The sequence below is a fragment of the Spea bombifrons genome, chromosome 7 (assembly GCF_027358695.1).
Source record: "Spea bombifrons isolate aSpeBom1 chromosome 7, aSpeBom1.2.pri, whole genome shotgun sequence".
Classification (NCBI taxonomy): Eukaryota; Metazoa; Chordata; class Amphibia; order Anura; family Pelobatidae; genus Spea; species Spea bombifrons.
In genome coordinates this window covers 47,161,253-47,175,196 of record NC_071093.1, presented here as the reverse complement: position 1 = coordinate 47,175,196, position 13,944 = coordinate 47,161,253, and the positions used below count along the sequence as shown (strand labels likewise).

The window sequence follows — 13,944 nt, the reverse complement described above, 5'->3', positions numbered from 1 at the left end:
AATCAGCGAGCCGGCCCCCTGTATAATGTATAGCTAAATGAGTGACCGGGCCCTGTATAATGTATAAATAAATCAGTGAGCCGGCCCCCTGTATAATGTATAGCTAAATCAGTGAACAGTCCCCTGTATAATGTATAGATAAACCAGTGACAGTCGGCGGGTATTTAACCCTTTGGGTAGACGTTTTCTCGGCTCCGTAGATCACATTTTCAGAAACTCCATCCCCCGAGCGACCGGTTACCGGGAGATTTAGAGTCCTTCTTACAAGATCCAATCCGTGAGTCTCCGGTAAGGGAAGTCCAAGAGCCGTATGCCCCCGCCAGAGCCCCAAACCGCCACCTACACCCCAAAATACAACCCCCCTGAAGATGCTTTGGGTTATGGAGCAAACCGCACTATTACCTAGATCTGTATATAGACAATCCCGCCGAGGACTGGAGGCCTATTTAGAGACTCAAGCCCCCCCCTCCAAGATCTGCCCCCAATCCCCCCCTGCCCCCAATCACTTTTAAATGAAAAGTCAGAAGCAAGAGGCAGTTTTTTAAAAATTTAATTGGAATAAAAACTGAAGAGATCAATGACCGGGGAGGAACAAGGTGCCGACTCACAGTCCCTGAACCAACCGCAGGGGGCAGCCCTGGGGGGCCCTCCTCGCTGCACCAGCTATGGAACGTAAGCTCATACGGTTCCGAGAACAGCGTACAATATTAACCCAACGATGCCATATGGGGAATGCGTTAAACACTAGAGCATAAACAGTGCAATCGCCAAGTGTGGAAAGCCAAAAGCCCAAGAAGAGGAACTTGTTAAAGAGGGGGCTGGTGATGGCAGCGGACACCCAGTAAGTGTGGTAACGAGAGCGGGTGCAGCCACAGGCCTGGCTACACTAACAGAAGCGGGCCCTGCGGCTCAGGAGCTCTCCGGGGCGAGTTTTTTTTCCGCTTCCTGTGTGGGTGAAGCCGTCGCACGGCAGAGGAGACGCAGACCACGGGACCTCTCCCACCGCAGCAGCAAAAACCCTTAAAAGGAGCTTTCTTAATATAAAAATATTCTACACACGTTTTAAGGATAAAACCCAAAACTCCACAACGAGAATAAAACCCATCGCCCCCAACAGTCTCTGCGCCCCCGCCACGTGACAGCGAGCAGCCCCCCGGCCTTCTCAGGGGAAGGTGGTCTTCAGAGGCTCAGTGCTCAGGAGAAGCGGCCCCCCCGTCCTCTGAACCGTACTCCGTGTACTTCTTAGCGCTGCCCCGGACCCTGCATGCCGGGTACTTCCTGGCGTTCAGTTCCAGTTTCTGGAGCGCCGCGCGGGGCAGATCCACTCGGCATTTCTCCGCCAGCTCCAGGAGGTAAATGAGGACATCGCTGAGCTCGTGCGACAGGGCTTCACGCTGCGGCGCGGACCAGCCGGGCAGACCCTCCGGGACTTCTCCTTGCCACTGACTAGCGAGAGACACAGTTACCCCACGTGGTCATGAAGAACACCCCCCCCCCCCCAATATACCCCCAGCTACAGGGCGATCGTTACTCACAAGAGCTCCGCCAGCTCCCCCACTTCCCCAACGAGCGCCAGCAGAAGGCTTCGGGGCTGGTGGAACCGACTCCAGCTTCTCTCCTGGGTGAACTGCGCCTGCAGGCGGCGGCTGGATAGGGAAACGCAGGGTTAATACGCGGGTTTATATGGCAACGCTGCTGATGTACCAAGCGGAGCCTGGAACCTAAACCATCGTAGGAAGACTACCCCCCCTCCCCCATTATATCAAGAATGCCCCACACACACACACTCACATGTCCTCCATCGTCGGGGTGCTACTGAAGCTGAATTCATTCTGTGGGAGCTCGGCAGGACTGTGAGCTGGTGAAGAACCCTGCAACATGAACAGGCGTCAAACATACCCCAGGGCAGGGGCATCAGGAGAGACAATATATATATATATATATACATATATATATATCCATCATCATCATGAACACGCGTCAAACATACCCCGGGGCAGGGGCATCAGGAGAGACATTATATATCTCCATCATCAACATGAACACGCATCAAACATACCCCAGGGCAGGGGCATCAGGAGAGGAGAGAGGGAAGGAGAGTGAGATATATATATATATATATATAGATATATATATATATATATATATATATATATAACACACAGTATATTATATATATTTATTACACACACAGTATATTATATATATTTATTACACACACAGTATAATATATATATATATATATATATATATTTTACACACACACAGTATACAGTATATTATATATGTTACACACCCAGTATACTATATTTATTACACACACACAGTATATTATATATACGTATTACACACACACAGTATACAGTATATTATATATGTTACACACCCAGTATACTATATTTATTACACACACACAGTATATTATATATACGTATTACACACACACAGTATACAGTATATTATATATGTTACACACCCAGTACACTATATTTATTACACACACACAGTATATTATATATACGTATTACACACACACAGTATACAGTATATTATATATGTTACACACCCAGTACACTATATTTATTACACACACACAGTATATTATATATACGTATTACACACACAGTATACAGTATATTATCTCTCTCTCTCATATGTGGGGCCCGCAGAGGGACTTTATAAAACATAAGCTGTTTTATAAAGCGCCATCATATCCCGTAGCGCCGTACGATGAGTGAACAGACTTATAACGGTGCGATAAGTGCCCCATGTAAACATCCTCCACCCGTGAACCCACACTCACCTCCATCCTCCCCACGTGGATCAGCAAACACTTTCTGCGTGGGGAAATGCAGCCAATTATAATCCAGCACTCAGCCGCCAATCAAATGCGCACAAGCAGTGTCCAATCAGAGGGGGACGCTGTTTATTTTAAACCGAAACTTTATTGACAACTTGTGTAGAGGGCAAAATGGCAGTAGCTGCACTACTCTGGTGCAGATTGGCCCCTGTCTCTGATACCTACCGAGTGTCCCATGAGGGCAGAACAATCCTGATACATCCTCCCAACATGTCAAATGACAAGATAGGGGCAGCAGCAGTGGGGTAAGAGAGAGAGAGAGATAGAGGCAGCAGCAGTGGGGTAAGAGAGGGGCAGAAACAGGCGCTTTCCCACTGCTTCTCATTTGTGTGGCTTTTGTGTAACTGGGAGGGGCATTTATTAGAAGCATAATGGGGTTTATTTACCCCGTTTAATTTATGAAGCCATTTCCGGCTGTTTCTATGCATATTATCGGGGCTTTTAGGGCTGTAGAACCCTGCGATACCCTCATACCCAGCAAACATTCTGACCTCCTAGAAAAGAGGGGCATCGGGGAAGGAGAGAGGGGGGCATCAGGGGGGGGAGAGAGGTTTGCAGTTGGACTGTCAGGCTAAACAGGGACACTTGGCAGGTATGCCTATTTGACAGCGGGTATAGTAACATAGATCAGTGCTGTGCCGCGCTCTCTGTGGGACCGGCTGACCCTGCTGCGCATGCACAACATTCACATACATCGCTGTGTTTTCCAGGACCCCCTAGTAGTGTAACTATGGCTGAGCAACTGGAGGAGGTGTCTAATGTATAACCCCCCCAATCTTTATTCTGATCACCCCCATGTGACCTCTGACCCCCATGATTAAGCCTTCCCCAGGTGATCTCTGACCCCCCCATGATAAAGCCTTCCCCCGGTGACCTCTGACCCCCATAACCTGCTGTTTACTTTCTGATTAGGTTGTTTGCAGGTATCGGCGGAGTGAAGGGCCGCACTCTCAGCCATCGCATTCACTGTGAAGCGCAGAGCAGGAGTCGTGTAAGAGACACGTAAGTGCAAGGCGTGGGGTCGGGACACGGATACATGTGACTTGTTGCTGCCGGCACAGGTATGTGATGCTGCCCTGCAGTGTATGGGAGTGGATGCTCGACACGGCAGGGACCTCCTGTCTGAATGAGTGCCCCACTCAGACTCCTGCATGTATTACTTTACTATCCTTTAACATGTGGAATATCCATACATGCAAATAAACTACATCCATAAACCATGGACGGGATCCCCAGCTTTACATCCCAAACACTGCAGGGGCAGCACTGTACATGCGCAGTAACAGGGGAGATCCAGTCAGTGTGTAGGGTGGCACGCTGTGTGAGAGGGGCAAAGGTTTAGGGGCTGAGGGGTAGTTCCACCTCGAACCAAATCCCCGCTAAATGCTCTGGGCCCGTGGAGTGTTGCGGGATGGGGATGTGTGTTTGGGGGGAGCAGTATGATTTGTGGCTATTTGCAGTGTCTGCATGAGCTGTGGCCAGGCGCGTCGGGATGGGGGGGGCGGCCAGGTGCAGCATTTGGATGGGGAAGGGTTAGGGCATGGGCGGTGTCGGGATTTGGTCGGCCAGGTGCGGTGTCGGGATGGGCGGCCAGGTGCGGTGTCGGGATGGGCGGCCAGGTGCGGTGTCGGGATGGGGAAGGCGGCCAGGTGCGGTGTTGGGATGGGGAAGGCGGCCAGGTGCGGTGTCGGGATGGGGAGGGCGGCCAGGTGCGGTGTCGGGATGGGGAGGGCGGCCAGGTGCGGTGTCGGGATGGGGAGGGCGGCCAGGTGCGGTGTCGGGATGGGGAGGGCGGCCAGGTGTCTTGTTGGGATTTGGGCGGCCAGGTGTGGTGTCGGGATGAGGAGGGCGGCCAGGTGTCTTGTTGGGATTTGGGCGGCCAGGTGTCTTGTTGGGATTTGGGCGGCCAGGTGTGGTGTCGGGATGAGGAGGGCGGCCAGGTGTCTTGTTGGGATTTGGGCGGCCAGGTGTCTTGTTGGGATTTGGGCGGCCAGGTGTCTTGTTGGGATTTGGGCGGCCAGGTGTGGTGTCGGGATGGGGAGGGTGGCCAGGTGCAGTGGCAGGATTTGGGCGGCCAGGTGTCTTGTTGGGATGGGGAGGGCGGCCAGGTGCGGTGTCAGTGGGGGCTCTAATTGTCTTCCTGCTTTCTCGCAGCCACACAGAAAGATGGCTTCTGAAGATCTTCCTCTTCTCCTGCCCCGCCCCCGTCTGCAGCAGCTGGCCCGTGATTGGCTGGCAGAGGATGCTCCCTGGTTGGATATAGCAGGATGGGCAGCTTCCCATGGGAAAAGGGGCTGCCAGGAGGAGGCGGTATTACTGTGTAAATCTGCAGGGGTCCTAGCAGGGAGCCCCTTCTTCCAAGCGGTGTGTGAAGAGGCCGGCTGCCACGTGACCTGGGAACACGCCGACGGGGAACAGCTGGAGCCGGTGACGCGCGTGGCAACCGTAACAGGTGAGCTGGTACCTGCTGGGCATTAGCTCATTGGCTGGGATGAGTTCTGCCCTTAGATCGGCCCTTATTACTTATTGATATAGCGCCATCATAGTCCACGGCGCTGTACAGGACGCAATCACAGTTTGGGCAGAAGATAAGAAACAGCCAGGTTAGGGCAGGACACGTTCCAGGTGAGAGGGGGGAGAGGGGTAGGTGATGTCTGAGGCCAAAGGCGGAGGTGATAGACTGGAATTGAGAGGCCAAAGTGCTGTCCTCTGCGATTGTCGTTTAGACTGCTGAGCGCAGGCAGGCGGCGCATGCTGCGGGGCTTTACCAGAAAGTGTGTCGGTGGCTGTCAGACCTGCTTCCAGCCCCCGTCCTGCCTCCATTAAACTCCCCCCCCCGGCCCTGTCTCCAGGTCACATCAATGACATTCTCATAGCTGAACGACCGGCCCTCAATGTCCTGTCCCGGGTCAGTGGAGTGGCTACTTTGGCGCGGCAAGTGGCTCAAGAGGCGAAGGCGTCGGGATGGAAGGGGCAAGTAACTGGGACTCGGAAAACCACCCCAGGCTTCCGTCTGCCCGAGAAGTATGGAGTACTGGTGGGGGGAGCCGGGACGCACAGATACGGGACCAGCGACCTCGTCATGTTGAAAGACAATCACGTGTGGGCGATGGGGGGAGTTAAACAGGTGAGTGTCTCGGGATGTCTCTTCCGTTTTCGGCATGGCCGGGGTGCGCTCTCTCTCTGAAGCATGAGACGCTGACAGCCTGTGAGTCTCTGCCCTGTTGCCAGTCTCTTTCTGTTAGCGTGTCTGTCTCTTTCAGGCCATGGCTGGGGTGCGCTCTCTCTGAAGCATGAGACGCTGATGGCCTGTGAGTCTCTGCCCTGTTGCCAGTCTCTTTCTGTTAGCGTGTCTGTCTCTTTCAGGCCATGGCTGGGGTGCGCTCTCTCTGAAGCATGAGACCCTGACGGTCTGTGAGTCTCTGCCCTGTTGCCAGTCTCTTTCTGTTAGCGTGTCTGTCTCTTTCAGGCCATGGCTGGGGTGCGCTCTCTCTGAAGCATGAGACGCTGATGGCCTGTGAGTCTCTGCCCTGTTGCCAGTCTCTTTCTGTTAGCGTGTCTGTCTCTTTCAGGCCATGGCCGGGGTGCGCTCTCTCACTGGACATACTCTGAAGGTGGAGATTGAATGTCGCTCTCTGGAGGAAGCTCTAGAAGCTGCAGGGTCTGGAGCGGACATCGTCATGTTGGATAATCTACCCCCAGAGGTACCTGTAGATTTAGCACTCTTGTATGTATAGTTTAGAGACACACGGGGCAGTTAGAGTGCTGCTTACACACGTGTGTCCTGAAGGCAGTTTATTGCAGCGGTCAGTATGTGGAGGGGTCTCTGTCTAACTGCTGTGTTCTGCTCCATCTCTTGCAGTCGCTCCACGAAGCTGCGCTCTCGTTGAAGACCAGTTACCCCGGGGTGATAGTTGAGGCATCCGGGGGGATTTTGCCTCAAAACCTTGTGCAGTTCCTTGGCCCTCACATTGACGTTGTGTCCATGGGATGTCTCACTCAGGGGACTCCATACGTCGATTTCTCTCTTAAGCTTGCGAAAGGCTTGCGTGGGCCCCCCCCCTCCTAGAATGATGGTGGCCCCCGGCGGCCAGTCCCCCATCAAATTGTACCCCCAGTCACCCCAGACAATCTCCCTCCTTTCATACTGATGTCCTTCTCGATTGCCGGGCGTCTCTGCCCCAGGATTAGGGGTATTTGTATCTCTTTTAATAAAAAGCATCCGTCTTTGAATACGTGTTTAGAAATCCCCGGCTTAGGGGCAAGTGGTCGTGAAACGTAGAAACCCCGCGGGGCAGATACCGGAGCTGACATATTACTCCATAATAGTCATTTCATTACTTTTGTGGGGAAGGAAAGCTCGGGACGTCGTTCGTACAACCAGGGGCCACAGGAGGAAGGGGCGGGCAAGCGGCCAGCGGGGGTTAATGCGACACGGCGGGTCAGAGGGTCCCAAACATAATTTGCTGCCGGTGCCGTCTCGTCTGCCGTTTTAAATCTCTCTTAGACCTGGTCTTGTGTTATGCCCCATGCATGTTTAAGTGCCTCACGAAATTAACCCCTGCTGGATAGAACAGCCTCCCGCGGATACCAGTCGGCCGTCCGGATGAGTGCTGACCGCCAGTATTCACTAACATTTGGAGATCTGCCTCCGCTCTCTGACCGTTTGAATCCCCCCGTGGGCTTCTCCTGCACCATGGATGTCTGTGAGATGAACGAGCAGCTCGGACCCCTGAATCCTCCACATCGCCTTTCCTGCTGAAGGTTATTTCTGTGTCTGCAGCGCCACCTAATGCTGTGCTCAGAATTACCCTCCATTGAAGGTTTAGAAGATCGGGCTGCGGGGCCAGGAGTTTGAAGTCGGGGTTTCAGGCAGTGGATTTGGTGGTTGTAGTTATCGAGTTTGGGGTTCCAGTCATGGGAATTGGGGTTTATGGTTGGGGAGTTGGGGTTTGAGGTGGTGGAATTAGGAGGGTTATGGTTGGGGGTGGTGGGATTATTGGTTATAGTAATGGAGTTGGGGTTCCAGGAAGTGGGATAAGGGGTTATGGTGGGGGTTTCAGGTGGTGGGATTAGGGGTTAGGGTTTGGGAGTTGGTGTTATAGTTGGGGAGTGAGGGGTTCGGGTGGTGGGATTAGAGGGTTATGGTTAGGGAGTTGAGGTTTCAAGTTGTGGGGTTAGGGTAGGTTCTAGTTATGTGGGATTAGGGGGGTTATGGTTGTGGAGTTAGGGTTTCCGGTGGTGGGATTAAGGGGGTTATGGTGGGGGTTTATAGTTATGGAATTGGGGTTTCAGAGTTTGGGATTGGGGGGTTAGGGTTGGGGAGTTGGGGTTTGAGGTGGTGGGATTAAGGGTTATAGTTATGGAGTTGGTCTTCCAGGTGGTGGGATTAGGGATGGAGTTCCAGGTGGTGGGATTATGGTTGGGGTTCCGGGTGGTGGGATTAGCGGGTTATAGTTATGAAGTAGGGGTTTCAGGAGGTGGGGTTAGAGGGTTATGGTTGTGGAGTTAGGGTTCCTGGTGGTGGGATTAGGGATTATGGTTGTGGAGTTGGTGTTCCGGGTGGTAGGATTAGGGATTATGGTTGGGGTTTCAAGTGGTGGGATTAGGGGTTAGGGTTGGTGAGTTGGGGTTCCGGGTGGTGAGATTAGTGGTTATGGTTGGGGAGTTGGTGATCCAGGTGGTGGGATTAGGGGTTATGGTTGGGGTTTCAAGTGGTGGGATTAGGGTTGGGGAGTTGGGGTTCCGGGTGGTGGGATTAAGGGTTATGGTTGTGGAGTTAGGGTTCCGGGTGGTGAGATTAGGGGTTATGGTTGTGGAGTTGGGGTTCCGGGTGGTGAGATTAGGGGTTATGGTTGGGGAGTTGGTGATCCAGGTGGTGGGATTAGGGGTTATGGTTGGGGTTTCAAGTGGTGGGATTAGGGGTTAGGGTTGGGGAGTTGGTGTTCTGGGTGGCGAGATTAGGGGTTATGGTTGGGGAGTTGGTGTTCCGGGTGGTGGGATTAGGGGTTATGGGTCACTGTCTGGGTGCTGTCGGGTCTCCTCTGTAATAAATGAAGAGAAACATCCAGCAAGTAGAATAAAAAGTTGATTTTATTGAACTTCAGAGATTCCAGTTTAAGACGTTGAAGAGCAAAGTGTGAGGGAGAAAGTCGGCGACGGGGCTCAGTCGCTAAATGGGGCTCGGTCGGTAAACGGGGTTCTCCCTTCCACCCACCCCAAGAAATAAATTACAGTTGTGTCTTTGGTGGGATGAATTTACAAAATAAGACGCAATATACAGCAATTTGGGGGTGAAGCCGGATGCCCCCGGGCGCGGAGCCCCTCTATTCCTGGTCTTTGTCCTCGCCGTGGGTGATAACGTAGCAGATGTTCTTGTAATCTACGTTGCCAGCCACATCGGGAGGGAAGGCTGTCCACATGTTCTTAATCTGTGAGCAAAGAATGAAAGGGTGAGGGGAGTCTGACGCCCCCAAACTGCCCCCGCGCTCCCCGTACGTCTCCAGCACTTACCTCCTCGGAGCTGAATCTGTCACACTGTGTGGTAAGCAGCTCCTCCAGGCTGGGGGCAGATAAACGGAAGGAAGATGTCAGAAGAACGCGGAACATACACTATGACTGCGGGGTTTGCTTTATGCTGTATCCACCTGCCAGCCACTTCTGCTGCAAGGCTGTTCCATGCATCTACCACACAGCCCCAGACCCTCTAGTGTTAGATTCTGGTCTCTTGTTGTAACTTCCCTCCTGTCCTTTGTTAAACCCCTTTATGTATTTACATATCTCCCTTCTCCCCATCTCTCTCTCCCACCCCCTCTCTCTTTCCCATCCCCGTCTCTTTCTTCTCCCCGTCTCTCTCCTGTCCCCTCTCTCTTCTCTGCCCTCCCCGAGGGTTAATAAGAGGGCCGGGGCGCAGGGACTTACAACTGCTTCTTGATGGATCCTTTGCCTTCAGGGTCAAGCACCTTAAACGCTCCGGTGATCACATCTTCTGGATCAGCACCTTGGAGAGAAAAATGGGGTAAATGGTGGCGCTCGGGGGTATCCGTGACCAATGAGAAGCCCTATTGGGGCAACAACATTCAGCTGCCTCTCACCCTTCAGCTTCTCTCCAAACATGGTCAGGAAGACGGTGAAGTTGATGGGTCCAGAAGCCTCTTTAATCATTTCTTCCAGCTCCTCGTTCTTCACGTTGAGGCGGCCTGGAGCAGGAGAGTCGTGCATTAGAACAGGTAAAGAGACAGGGAACCGACGCCAGGCAGAGGGAGACCATACTGATCTTTGGAGCCGGGGGTCCCAGAAGCTGATATGGGGGGTGCTGATAAAATCTTTAAACATATTTGTGTCTAGCCGGTCGGATCTGCCTCGGCACAGACAGGGTAAATATTATTTATACAATCTACCAATCAGGAAGCGGCGTCAGTGAGAGAGAGCTCGGAGGTCTCTCTGTTACATGTGCTTATGTATCTCTGGTGAACATTATTATTAGTAGGTGACACCTTTCAGTGGGCCAAGACAGAAACAGGTGGTCTTTCCGGACCTCAGAGGTCTCTTCTTCAGATGGAATGGTCTTGTGTTCCCGTATAATGCTAATGGCCCTTTATAATAACGGCGGACGGAGTGTCTCCCGCCGACACCTCCGGGGCTCTGAACTCACCCATAGCTGCAAAAGTGTCTCTCAGATCCTCCTTATCGATTATGCCATCTCTGTTCTGATCGATGACTGTGAAAGCCTGAAAAGAGACAGACAAGGAGTAAGATCAGCCAGAGAAAGAGACAGAGATCAGCCTGAGAGAGAGAGACAGAGATCAGCCTGAGAGAGAGAGACAGGGATCAGCCTGAGAGAGAGAGACAGAGATCAGCCTGAGAGAGAGACAGAGATCAGCCAGAGAGAGAGACAGAGATCAGCCTGAGAGAGAGAGACAGAGATCAGCCAGAGAGAGAGACAGAGATCAGCCAGAGAGAGAGACAGAGATCAGCCAGAGAGAGAGACAGAGATCAGCCAGAGAGAGAGAGAGAGACAGAGATCAGCCTGAGAGAGAGAGAGACAGAGATCAGCCAGAGAGAGAGACAGAGATCAGCCAGAGAGAGAGACAGAGATCAGCCAGAGAGAGAGACAGAGATCAGCCAGAGAGAGAGACAGAGATCAGCCAGAGAGAGAGACGCGCCGGTAGCGAGGTTTCTGGGAAATATTCATTACTTTTCCATTAAAAATGAATCACAAATTAGGAAAATGTAATTTAAAATATTTCACTGATTGATGCATTTTGTGCCCGATGTCTCGGGGGGTCCTGTCTGCCCCTGTCAATCAGGCTAAATTTGGCTCAGACTCTGACCCCCCAACCCCCCTCCTCCTACACACACCTGTCCCCCTAACCCCTCTCGGACACACACCTGTCCCCCTCTGTCACGTTCCACTGAGTGTGAATTACGCCCCAAATGCACCCTGTTAACCTCCACTCCTGCAGGGTATGAGGGACCCCCGTATTACTGCCCTGAGTACGAGGGACCCCCAAATCACTGCCCTGAGTATAAGGGGACCCCCAAATCACTGCCCTGAGTATGAGGGGACCCCCATATTACTGCCCTGAGTATGAGGGGACCCCCATATTACTGCCCTGTGTACAAGTTACCCCTCTCACTTCACTCACCTCCTTGAACTCCTGGATCTGAGTTTGGTCGAACATGGAGAGGACGTTGGATGAGCCTCCTTCCGCTGCCCTCCTCTTGGCTTTCTTTGCTGGGGCCTGAAGGGAGAAAAGGAAACATGAAGACAAAGTTACACGGGGAGCGAAGGGTTAAACGGGAATTAAAGGGCCCCTAATATAGCCAGGCGCCTAATGGGTTAATTACATTCCCTTAGAACTGAGGGGCATTTACAGACCTTCCAACCCACGGGCCCTTTAGCCTGATTTAACTATACATTATACAGGGCTTTTCTTTATGAGCAGCACAGCCTCCCAGCAGAAGTGGTAGGGGGTAATACAGTGAGGGGATTAAACATGCATGGGATAGACATACAGCTCCTGAATCTAGATAAATGTAACAGCCTCCCGGCAGAGGCGGTAGAGGGTAATACAGTGAGGGGATTAAACATGCATAGGATAGACATACGGCTCCTGAATCTAAGACGAGACCAACGACTGATTAAGGTTTCAGTCTTTGCATCAGGGGCAGACTAGATCCTCCCGTTCACAGAGGGTCCCCGAGCCTCCAGATTGAGCCCCCCGAGCCTCCACACTGAGCCCCCCCAGTCCCTTGAGTCCCCCGAGCCTCCACACTGAGCCTCCCGAGCCCTGTCCGTCCTGCGTCCCACTTACCATGTCCTCGGGTGAGCTGGGTGCTTGTCCTGGTGTGAAGGAGAGAGTGGCATGAGAAGGAAGCCCCCCGGCGGGGATTATATACCCCACCGGCACAAGACGCCGCTTCTAACTTTAGCCGCATCCTCAACTTTGGCTGCAAGGAGCGGGGAGGAGGAACGCGGACAAAATAGTCCCGACCAAAATAGCTGCGGAGTCTCAAGGCGCCTTCTGATTCCTTTCTTGGACACACAAGGAGCAAAAGAACAGCTGCTGGGCCGGGGGGCCGGGGGCCGAAGTGGGATCTCTGAAATATACTCACATTAAAAGACTGTATAGAGGCCGGGAGGCATGGGGAGGAATAACTATACAGAGACTGGGGGGCAATAACTGCAGAGAGCAAGGTAATAACTGTACAGAGAGCGGGACCCCCGGCCTTTCCTTTTAATACGTATCGAGACCCCCAGCCTTTCCTTATAATACGTATCGAGACCCCCGGCCTTTCCTTATAATACGTATCGAGACCCCCGGCCTTTCCTTATAATACGTATCGAGACCCCAAGCCTTTCCTTATAATACAGAGCAAGACCCCCGGCCTCTCCTTATAATACGTATCGAGACCCCCGGCCTCTCCTTATAATACAGAGCAAGACCCCCGGCCTCTCCTTATAATACAGAGCGAGACACCCGGCCTCTCCTTATAATACGTATCGGGACCCCAAGCCTTTCCTTATAATACGTATCGAGACCCCCCGGCCTCTCCTTATAATACAGAGCAAGACCCCCGGCCTCTCCTTATAATACAGAGCGAGACACCCGGCCTCTCCTTATAATACGTAACAAGACCCCCAGCTTTTCCTTATAATACGTATTGAGACCCCCGGCCTTTCCTTATAATACGTATCGAGACCCCCGGCCTTTCCTTATAATACGTATCGAGACCCCCGGCCTTTCCTTATAATACGTATCGAGACCCCCGGCCTTTCCTTATAATACGTATCGAGACCCCCCGGCCTCTCCTTATAATACGTATCGAGACCCCAAGCCTTTCCTTATAATACAGAGCGAGACCCCCGGCCTTTCCTTATAATATGTATTGAGACCCCCAGCTTTTCCTTATAATACGTATCGAGACCTCCGGCCTCTCCTTATAATACGTATCGAGACCCCCGGCCTTTCCTTATAATACAGAGCGAGACCCCCCGGCCTTTCCTTATAATACGTAGCGAGACCCCCGTCCTTTCCTTATAATACGTATCGAGACTTCCGGCCTTTCCTTATAATACGTATCGAGACCCCCGGCCTTTCCTTATAATACGTATCGAGACCCCCGGCCTTTCCTTATAATACAGAGCAAGACCCCCGGCCTTTCCTTATAATACGTATCGAGACCCCCGGCCTTTCCTTATAATACAGAGCGAGACACCCGGCCTTTCCTTATAATACGTATCGAGACCCCCGGCCTTTCCTTATAATACGTATCGAGACCCCCTGCCTTTCCTTATAATACAGAGCGAGACACCCGGCCTTTCCTTATAATACGTATCGAGACCCCCTGCCTTTCCTTATAATACGTATCGAGACCCCCAGCCTTTCCTCATAATACAGAGCGAGACCCCCGGCCTCTCCTTATAATACAGAGCGAGACCCCCCGGCCTTTCCTTATAATACGTAGCGAGACCCCCGTCCTTTCCTTATAATACGTATCGAGACTTCCGGCCTTTCCTTATAATACGTATCGAGACCCCCGGCCTTTCCTTATAATACGTATCGAGACCCCCGGCCTTT

The 13,944-nt window shown here is 52.4% G+C and overlaps 3 protein-coding genes across 5 annotated transcripts; 1 reads left to right on the top strand and 2 right to left on the bottom strand.

Moving 5' to 3' along the window:
• Window positions 1-1,136: 1,136 nt before the first annotated feature.
• Window positions 1,137-2,972, bottom strand: DCTPP1 (dCTP pyrophosphatase 1). The gene is made up of 4 exons (XM_053471763.1): window positions 2,804-2,972; window positions 1,792-1,871; window positions 1,536-1,646; window positions 1,137-1,446 (listed from the first exon to the last, which is right to left on the bottom strand). Exons 1-4 carry the CDS (start codon window positions 2,807-2,809, stop codon window positions 1,188-1,190), a joined length of 456 nt encoding a protein of 151 aa, XP_053327738.1. The 5' UTR covers window positions 2,810-2,972; the 3' UTR covers window positions 1,137-1,187.
• A 437-nt stretch (window positions 2,973-3,409) lies between these two features.
• On the top strand, window positions 3,410-7,093 carry QPRT (quinolinate phosphoribosyltransferase). Of its 3 annotated transcripts, XM_053471279.1 has the most exons (6): window positions 3,410-3,452; window positions 3,773-3,862; window positions 5,015-5,312; window positions 5,713-5,987; window positions 6,433-6,564; window positions 6,723-7,093. In XM_053471279.1, exons 3-6 carry the CDS (start codon window positions 5,027-5,029, stop codon window positions 6,927-6,929), a joined length of 900 nt encoding a protein of 299 aa, XP_053327254.1. In that variant the 5' UTR covers window positions 3,410-3,452; window positions 3,773-3,862; window positions 5,015-5,026; the 3' UTR covers window positions 6,930-7,093. The 3 variants fall into 3 exon arrangements, with proteins under 3 accessions (XP_053327254.1, XP_053327256.1, XP_053327257.1); XM_053471281.1 differs by lacking the exon at window positions 3,410-3,452 and having other exon boundaries at window positions 3,756-3,862; XM_053471282.1 differs by lacking the exon at window positions 3,410-3,452 and having other exon boundaries at window positions 3,824-3,921.
• A 1,842-nt stretch (window positions 7,094-8,935) lies between these two features.
• MYL11 (myosin light chain 11) lies at window positions 8,936-12,240 on the bottom strand. Its single transcript, XM_053470965.1, has 7 exons — window positions 12,178-12,240; window positions 11,509-11,604; window positions 10,515-10,590; window positions 9,955-10,059; window positions 9,782-9,860; window positions 9,374-9,422; window positions 8,936-9,291 (listed from the first exon to the last, which is right to left on the bottom strand). Exons 1-7 carry the CDS (start codon window positions 12,178-12,180, stop codon window positions 9,187-9,189), a joined length of 513 nt encoding a protein of 170 aa, XP_053326940.1. The 5' UTR covers window positions 12,181-12,240; the 3' UTR covers window positions 8,936-9,186.
• Between the last annotated feature and the right edge of the window lie 1,704 nt (window positions 12,241-13,944).

What these genes read in the sequence shown, in the direction of transcription:
- DCTPP1 (XM_053471763.1), bottom strand. An exon ending in ACCCCGACGATGGAGGACAT is followed by an intron (nt 1,647 to 1,791) that starts GTGAGTGTGTGT and finishes TTCCCTATCCAG; the next exon opens with CCGCCGCCTGCAGGCGCAGT. An exon ending in GGGGAGCTGGCGGAGCTCTT is followed by an intron (nt 1,447 to 1,535) that starts GTGAGTAACGAT and finishes GTCTCTCGCTAG; the next exon opens with TCAGTGGCAAGGAGAAGTCC.
- QPRT (XM_053471279.1), top strand. Translation starts at nt 5,027, where the DNA reads ATGGCTTCTGAAGATCTTCCTCTTCTCCTGCCCCGCCCCCGTCTGCAG. An exon ending in GCGCGTGGCAACCGTAACAG is followed by an intron (nt 5,313 to 5,712) that starts GTGAGCTGGTAC and finishes CCCTGTCTCCAG; the next exon opens with GTCACATCAATGACATTCTC. An exon ending in TGGATAATCTACCCCCAGAG is followed by an intron (nt 6,565 to 6,722) that starts GTACCTGTAGAT and finishes CATCTCTTGCAG; the next exon opens with TCGCTCCACGAAGCTGCGCT.
- MYL11 (XM_053470965.1), bottom strand. An exon ending in AGACACTTTTGCAGCTATGG is followed by an intron (nt 10,060 to 10,514) that starts GTGAGTTCAGAG and finishes CTCCTGCTCCAG; the next exon opens with GCCGCCTCAACGTGAAGAAC. An exon ending in GGATCCATCAAGAAGCAGTT is followed by an intron (nt 9,423 to 9,781) that starts GTAAGTCCCTGC and finishes ATCTGCCCCCAG; the next exon opens with CCTGGAGGAGCTGCTTACCA.